Source organism: Serinus canaria, chromosome 24, assembly GCF_022539315.1.
Source record: "Serinus canaria isolate serCan28SL12 chromosome 24, serCan2020, whole genome shotgun sequence".
Taxonomy (NCBI): Eukaryota; Metazoa; Chordata; class Aves; order Passeriformes; family Fringillidae; genus Serinus; species Serinus canaria.
The window spans coordinates 4,214,780-4,223,211 of NC_066337.1; the positions used below are offsets into that span (position 1 = coordinate 4,214,780).

The following is an 8,432-nucleotide window of genomic DNA, read 5'->3' on the forward strand; positions in this document are numbered from 1 at the left end:
GTCCCAAACCATCAGCAAAGGGAACATCACCCATGGGAGATGTTCTCTGGAAAAAGGCCCTGCCCAGGATGGTTCCCTTCCCTGCTCTGTCACTTTTCCTCCTCGTTTGAATGATTAATTTCAGAATAGGGCTGTAATCATTCCAGGGGAGTTGAAGGGGGGGAAAAATCCTCATGAGATCAAACATTCCCCTGCCTTGGAATTGAAGGAATGAAAAGGAATGAAAACGTTCCTTCCTGTTTTTCAGAGAAAATCAAAAACTCTACAACTTTGTGAAAGTTGTAAAGCTGGTATGTTTATTGCAGTGCTGGACTTTATTTTTTTATTAAAAATATTATTAAAATATTATTATTTATGTTTATTGCATGGGGGGATTACTCTCCTTAAAAGGCATTGGTGCTTTTGGGATCTTTAGGTTCTTTTTTAATTCTCTTTTTAAATACATATGCACACAATTTCACAACAGGTTCACACATATTCATTTTACAGACTTTGGTGACATTTAGCACTAGTTCTTTTGTTATCAGAAAGAATTCCTAGGCCAAGCTGACCTGTTTCTCTTATTTCTGTTTTTCACTGAAGCAGTTTCTCTGAGCTTGGGCTTTTGCAAGAACAGGCAGTCAGACTGAACAGCTAGGGTTTCAAATCCAAGGTTTAACTAAAAGATGAACATTTAACTTAAACCAAAATGGATTTTTACCTTGGAGCTTGGAAAATTTCTACTCTGTCTCAGTGCTGCCTGGTGCTGCTTCACACAGGGGCTGCCCTGTCTTTGCATTTCCTGCATTTTTACACCCTTGGAAAGGGATTTTTCCTCCTTATTCCAACCCTGCCCCAGAGCTGAAGGCACAGCACTGGTGGTTTCACCTTTCAGAGGTGACTGAAGGCACAGCACTGGTGGTTTCACCTTTCAGAGGTGACTGAAGGCACAGCACTGGTGGTTTCACCTTTCAGAGGTGACTGAAGGCACAGCACTGGTGGTTTCACCCTTCAGAGGTGACTGAAGGCACAGCACTGGTGGTTTCACCTTCAGAGGTGACTGAAGGCACAGCACTGGTGGTTTCACCTTCCAGAGGTGACTGAAGGCACAGCACTGGTGGTTTCACCCTTCAGAGGTGACTGAAGGCACAGCACTGGTGGTTTCACCTTTCAGAGGGGACTGAAGGCTCAGCACTGGTGGTTTCACCTTTCAGAGGTGACTGAAGGCACAGCACTGGTGGTTTCACCTTTTCAAGGAGGTGACTGCGCTGCACATCCCTGCCAGCTCAGCCCAGCTGGAGATAAACTGGTTCAACTCCTGGGTGGAGCCACACCTCTAAAACAACCTCCAGCCCCTGTGCTGAGCTGTACCCAGAACCTCACCACCAACAAGGGCTCACCAGTGGTATCAGTAAGAAGCTTGACTGGGCCAATATTCAAGCAGCAATTAATTTATTAATTAATATGGTAAATATGAGCAGCACAGCCCTGGTACAGTGGGGGCACTTTCCCTCCAAGTGCACACCCATGGTTGGGGCTTGCAGGGATTTATAGGGGTACTCAGCAGCTTTCTCTGCAGTTCTTATTCTAATTTTTACTCATCAGCAGTTTCTATTCCCAATTTTTACATCCCAATTCTATACACTGTTGTGATTTCGTTTTTCTCAGGATGTGTCCCAAAAAGGAGGGTCCCCAGATGGGGGTGGCAGTGTCCAAGATGTTGGTCCTGGTTTCCACAAGAACAAAGATTGATCCCAACTGTGCATGTCCAGCTCCCCAGATGATCATATATTCCACCGTTTAATTACAATGATATAAATCTCAGAGCAGTGATTCCTTGGTTGGAACCACAAATCCTTGAGTTGATGTTCACCTTCCTTTCTCAGGCTGTTTTTCTCTGGTTTGTTAAGGTGTGAGATCAGCACGTTTCCTTTATAGATATTCCAAAGCTCTAGTTTCAAGGATACAAGCAATATTCTAAAATTATTATTCTAAAGGTGATTATTGCAGCAGTCTTTAAGGCCTGACTAGAAGCAAAAATCAACATCCTTAACCCTTTCATTCAAATGCTCCTAAATCAGCCAAGGTTAATTGCAAACCAAGGAAGGGTCCAAAGGCCTTCTGCCATGCTTTACTTTCCTCAGTTATTATTAGAATTTGCAACTGTCCCAATTATCAGAATTCACAACTGTCCCAATTATCAGAATTCACAACTGTCCCAGTGTTGGACTCCACACAATCACAATCACAAATACCCACATTGCCTGTCTGTACCTGACACCAAACACTTGGTATCTCACACCAATAAATTTGGTTTTTGGACAACAGATGCCCAGAACATCAGCCTGATGGCCGGGGCGGTGTGTGGAGTGGTGCTGGGGCTCTCCCTCCTCCTCCTGGTGGTGAGGCTGACCATCAGGAGGAAAGAGAAGAAGAGGTACGAGGAAGAGGAGGCACCCCCAACTGCAATGAATCAGGTACGCCTTTTTGGTTCCCCCCCCACACTCCCTCCCCGAAGTTCCCCTCCTGCACCAGGTTAACCAAATTTAATCGTTTCAGTGTGTCTGCAGAGCCCTAAAAAGCTTTTAAGTCTCTGTGAAATGTCACCGACAAATGTGGTGACTGTGAGAATCTCTGTGAAGACTTCCCAGAAAACCAGATTGAAGTCACCCCCCTCCCCCCGGCAAAATAAGCACACATCAACAAAACTGTCTCTCTGCATTTGTAAGTAGCGTGTTTGAAGCATTTGAAATTCTTCACGTGTTAACTGAGATGCTTGTAGGTTGTGTTCGAAAGGGGTGGGTGGGTTCCTTTATTCTGTATTTGTATTTATATTATTTTATTTACATCTTATTAAATTAAATTTAATAAGATTCCCCATTTCCGCATTCACTAGAGGATGGTAATCAAGAGTTAAAAATGGTTTATTAATTCGGGAAAGGGAGTTAAAAAAGATGTAAAGAGTAGTGCAATAGATTTATAACTTGGTTGTGAAAATTACATTTAAATGAGTTAAAAATTATTGAAATAATTACTTAAATTATTAATAAGAAGAAAGGATACGGGAATTAGTAAGTAAGTAAGGAAGTAATAAGGAGTAAGGGAAGTAAGGATGAAGGTAAGTACGTAAGACATTCCTTAAATTAGGTCATTAATTAATGTAAGTAAGCGAAGTTAATGAATGTAAATGGAAGTACTTACTTTAATTAATAAGTAATATTACGAGAAGTATTCATAGAGGAAGGAAGGAAGAATTAAAGTAGGGAAGGCGGGTCCTCCTTCATTCCTCATCCTTTCCTCAGTAATTAAACATTATTTTTCTACCACTTATACTTTTCCTCTTATATCAATCTTTTTCAGGTTTTCCCCCTCCTTTTAATTTCTTTCATCCTCCGTTGTTACATTCTATTTCTAAAGTTTTCATCTTATTTACTCCAGTATTTAAAACCTTTAATTACCTTATTTAATTTCTTAAAATACTGTTCTCTTTCATTTAAGTTATAATTATTTAATATTAAGTCATATTTTTAACAAAAAAATTCAAAATTTGAATATAAATGATTTGTAATATTCTTTTCAGGTCATTTTTCTTCTTGAAACTTTTTGTCTGTATTATCTTTTTCTAACTTACCTTTATCATTTTATTCACTTGCTTTTTTCATTTTATTCTACTTTTGTAATTCTTATCCATTCTTTACACAATTTATTAAATCTTTCATATTAAAATAATTATCCTCTTCTTATAATGTCTTTTCCTATTATTGTACAATTTTTATTTTATTTATTTTTTACGTTTAATTGTTTATTTAATCTTTTCTCACTTATTTTTCATTGTATTTATAATTTTTAAACACCTCATTATTTATCCTTCATTTTTCTCTTTTCTCCCCTTATTTACCACTAAACTTTCTTATTCTACCCTTAAACACAATATTTTTCATATATTATCCGGTCTATTCCTCTCTTGCACCTTTATTTGTAATTATTTATTCCTTTTTTTCATTACTTATACTTTTTTAAATACCTACGTTTTTCCTTTTATTTATCAATTTATTTTTCTCTTTATCCATTACTTTCCCTATTATTTCATAAATATTTAACTTAACTTGTCTCCCTCTTGCCCTTTTTACACAATAAAACACCATTTATTTTGAAATTCTTTAAATGTCTTTGTCCTCTTCTTGCCTCTTTCTTTTTCCTTTTATTTCTTCCCTTTTCCACTTCCTTTATTTCCTTTTCTTCCTCTCTTCGTTTTCCTTTTATTTCTCCTTCTTTCCCCCCTTCTTTCTCCCTTCTTTTTCCTCTTCTTTCTCCTGTCCTTTTTCCTCTTCTTATCCCTTTCTTGTTCCTTTTAGTTCTTCTTTATTTCCTTTTTTCCCTCCATCTTTTTCCTTTATTTCTCCTTCGTTCCCCCTTCTTTCCCCCCTTCCTCCCCCCTTCTCCACAAGGGCAGTCTCCGCTGTTCCCCCCCCTTTCCCAGTTTCCTTCCCTGGCCTTTCCAGCTGGAGCCTCTCTGCTCTCACCTTTCACTCCTGCCTGTTCCATCCTCCCCCTCCTTCTCCCTCTCCCTCTGGCAGGACCCGGTTGTGGCGCTTCTCTCCCCTCCTCGGGGCTGCTTTGGAGCTGCAGAACCGGTTCCAGGCAGTCCTGCCCAGCCCGTTTGTCCTTCTGGCTGAGGATTGCAGAAGGAGACACACTCGGAGCTCACTGCACACACAAAGGTGTTGGTAAATAAATATAATTCGGAATAAAGACCCAGCTGGGTGAGAGCAGCGTGTGTTTATTCCAAATTCACTTACCAACACTCTGCAATGGGGAGTTTAATCCACCGAGTTACACAGCGGAGAGTTTGGACAATTGGCAGGACATTAAATTAAATTAATTTCCCCCCTTCTTTCCCCGGGCTAATTAGCACCGACCTCAACCCACTGATTTCTCTCACATTTGCAATGTGGGTATTTTGAAGAATTTGCATATTTTATGGTGTTAAATGAAAACTGTTTGTCCCTTGTGGGTCTGAGAGGGTTTGGGGGTGGTTTTCTTTCCTTCTTTATCTTTTTTTCTTTCCTTTATTTCCCCCTCTTCTTCCCTTCTTCCCCCCTTCTTTCTCCTGTCTTTTTCCTCTTCTTTCTCTTCCCCCCCAGTTTTCTCCCTTCTTTCCCTCCCCTTCTTTTTCCTCCGTGCTCTTCTCCCTTCTTTGCCCCTGCTCCCTTTTTCTCGTCCTCCCTTTGTTCCTTCCCCCTCACCCACACTTGTGCTCCCTTACCTTCCGCTTTGTCATCTTCTCCCCTTTCTGGTCCTGCCTCCCTTTGTATCCTCTTCTCCCGCTTTTCCTCTTTCCCTTCTTATCCTCCTCTTTTCCTCTTCTTCCCCCTTCTTTCTCCCTTCTTTCTCCCCTTCTCCCTCCCATTCTTTCCCCTTCTCCCTCCCATTCTTTCCCCTTCTCCCTCCCATTCTTCCCCATTCTATCTCCCATTCTTTCCCCTTCTCCCTCCCATTCTTTCCCATTCTATCTCCCATTCTTTCCCATTCTATCTCCCATTCTTTCCCCTTCTCCCTCCCATTCTTTCCCCTTCTCCCTCCCATTCTTTCCCCTTCTCCCTCCCATTCTTTCCCATTCTTCCCCCGCTCTTTCCCCCTCTCCCGGCCATTCCCAGCCGCAATCCGCGGGGCTGACCGGGGCATTCCCGCGGTGTTTGACCCCTGTGTGCTCTGTGTTCCCTCGCAGGGAAGATGCCGAGGCACCCAAGGCGCATCTCGTCAAACCCAGCTCCTCCTCCTCGGGCTCCCGCAGCTCCCGCTCGGGCTCCTCCTCCACCAGATCCACCGCCAACAGTGCCTCCCGCAGCCAGCGGACTTTGTCCACCGAAGCCACTCCGCACCTGACCCCTCCCCAGTACAGCCAGCGGCAGCTGGACAGGAAGGAAGAACCCAAAAAAGTCGATTACAACCAGCTGGCGAAGGTGGCAGTGCCAGCCGTGATGGTGCCCGCGCAGAGCCGCGCATTCCAGACCGTCTGAGCATCCCCGGAGCGGCCGCTGACCCGCAGCGCCGCTTGTCACAGCACCGAGGAAACGCCAGAATTGTCACAGCACCGGGGAAAAATTGTCACAGCACCGGGGAAACGCCAAAAATTGTCACAGCACCGGGGAAAAATTGTCACAGCACCGAGGAAAAAATTGTCACAGCACCGGGGAAAAATTGTCACAGCATGGGGGAAATGCCAGAAATTGTCACAGCATGGGGGAAACGCCAGAATTGTCACAGCACCGGGGAAACGCCAAAAATTGTCACAGCACCAGGGAAATGCCAAAATTGTCACAGCACCAGGGAAATGCCAAAAATTGTCACAGCACCAGGGAAATGCCAAAAATTGTCACAGCACCGGGGAAACCAGAATTGTCACAGCACCAGGGAAATGCCAAAATTGTCACAGCACCGGGGAAAAAATTGTCACAGCACCAGGGAAATGCCAGAATTGTCACAGCACCAGGGAAACGCCAAAAATTGTCACAGCACCGGGGAAAAATTGTCACAGCACCAGGGAAATGCCAGAATTGTCACAGCACCGGGGAAACGCCAGAATTGTCACAGCACCGGGGAAACGCCAAAAATTGTCACAGCATGGGGGAAATGCCAGAATTGTCACAGCAGCGGCCACTCAGCAGCGCTAGGCTCGCCTGATCTCCTCCTGGTCAGCTTCATGGAAATCCCTGGGGATTATTCTCACCTCCCACCCGCTCCTTCCTGAACCCACTGAGCTTCAGACCCTCCTGATTCTGATACAGATTTAACAAGGATTTATTGGAGGGAAAAAGGAGCTTCTTTTTAAATTATATTTTTTTTTTCCCTGGTTCTTTCCCTTTGCAAATGAACCACTGAGCATTAAAAACACGGCAGCAAAGCTGTGCTGGTGAAACTGTGTGAGTGAAAAGAAGCCAAACCTCAGGATTTTTAAAAAGGGATCAACAGAGACTTGAAGATGCACAATATTCCAGAGAGGTTTTGTGGGGAGGGAGGAGTCTCTCAGGCTGCTTTGGGAGAAGTTTCTCGAAGTTGTGTTGTCTCAAGTGAAGACTTTGGGGCTGAGGGAGTCCAGCCTCCAAGGGAACTGACGGGTGCTTCACATTTCCTGCATTCAGTGAAATACGGAGGCTGTAACTAAAGTGGAAATGAAAGGATCACTCCCAAAGGACACGAGATGCAGCACTGAGGTGTCTGAACTAAACTCTGCTGAAGAGAAAGGATTTTTTCCTGACAAGAAAACAGAGGTGCTTTAATTGCCAGAATAAACTTCGGGCCAGGAGCCTGACTGTGCCCACGGGCAGCACTGCAGGGCCAGGGCAGCCCACGGGAGGGTGCCCATGGCCACTGAGCCTTAGAGACAGGAGAACTGGCACAGAACCCAGCAGGGAGGCACTGCTGAGGCCACCAAGGTATCAAAAAGCCTGGATGGAGCGTTGGGAGGAGGCTCTCAGTCACTGCCAGCTGGAGAACTGAGCAGGTCTGGGGGGAGCTGGGCTGGGGGAGCTGTGCTGGAGAAGCCTTCTGGAAAGTTTCTTCCCCAGAATGAGCGACCAGCACTCCCCAGCTGACCCCAGGAAGGCCTGAAGGGATCCCTGGCAGAGGAAAACCCCCTGGGCCAGGTAAACAAGCACAAAACCCTGCTCCCACCCTGGGCCATGTGCCAGGGCTGAGGCTCAAACCTTTAGCAAGACTCTTTAAAAAAAAAATTGCAAGAATTGTAAAAAATATTTTTTGTGAGCAACCAGGTTAAGGATTTCCACAGAATATGGAGTTAGGGGAGGATGGGAGGCAGGGACAGATGCAGAATTCTGTCACTGAATTTTCCTCTGAAGGACTTGGCTCTGACCACTGCTACACACAAGACACTGAGCTTGAAGGTTCTACACTCCTGTACCCCTAGACTGGTGATTTTCTGGTTCAGAATGAGGGTGTTTGGGGTTTTTTCCCCACTGGAGGGAGGGAAAGGGTTTCTCCAATTTGTGGAAAGAGCCTACAGAAGATGATGAGCACAGGAGAAGCACAGATCTAGAATTCTTTCACTCCAGGATTGTCGTTAATCTCCTTTTCTGACTGAAACCCAGAATTTATCATTTCTGTACTTGAGATCTTTACCAACCTGATCAAAGCCAAGCCCTGCTTGGGCTACTTCCAGATGGGAAAGATTTTCCAAGTGAGAACTTCCCTTCCTAGGAGCAGTCCACAATTCCACATTCCCAGATTTAACCCTTGGGAAACTGTGTGAGTGAAAAGAAGCCAAACCTCAGGATTTTTAAAAAGGGATCAACAGAGACTTGAAGATGCACAATATTCCAGAGAGGTTTTGTGGGGAGGGAGGAGTCTCTCAGGCTGCTTTGGGAGAAGTTTCTCGAAGTTGTGTTGTCTCAAGTGAAGACTTTGGGGCTGAGGGTGTCCAGCCTCCAAGGGAA

At 44.5% G+C, this 8,432-nt stretch overlaps 1 protein-coding gene and 1 long non-coding RNA gene across 2 annotated transcripts in view; one reads left to right on the forward strand and one right to left on the reverse strand.

Annotated features, from left to right (window-relative positions):
• The window catches only part of CLMP (CXADR like membrane protein), a 52,051-nt gene extending 45,952 nt beyond the window's left edge, over nucleotides 1-6,099 (forward strand). The window contains 2 exon segments of the mRNA XM_050983458.1: nucleotides 2,007-2,469; nucleotides 5,713-6,099. Of these exon segments, the coding sequence (XP_050839415.1) occupies nucleotides 2,007-2,469; nucleotides 5,713-5,999 (750 nt within the window). The 3' untranslated portion in view covers nucleotides 6,000-6,099.
• LOC127060420 (uncharacterized) lies at nucleotides 853-1,230 on the reverse strand. The gene is made up of 3 exons (XR_007779462.1): nucleotides 1,187-1,230; nucleotides 1,067-1,146; nucleotides 853-988 (listed from the first exon to the last, which is right to left on the reverse strand). It is a non-coding gene; the product is annotated as an uncharacterized LOC127060420 (long non-coding RNA).
• Nucleotides 6,100-8,432: the final 2,333 nt, after the last annotated feature.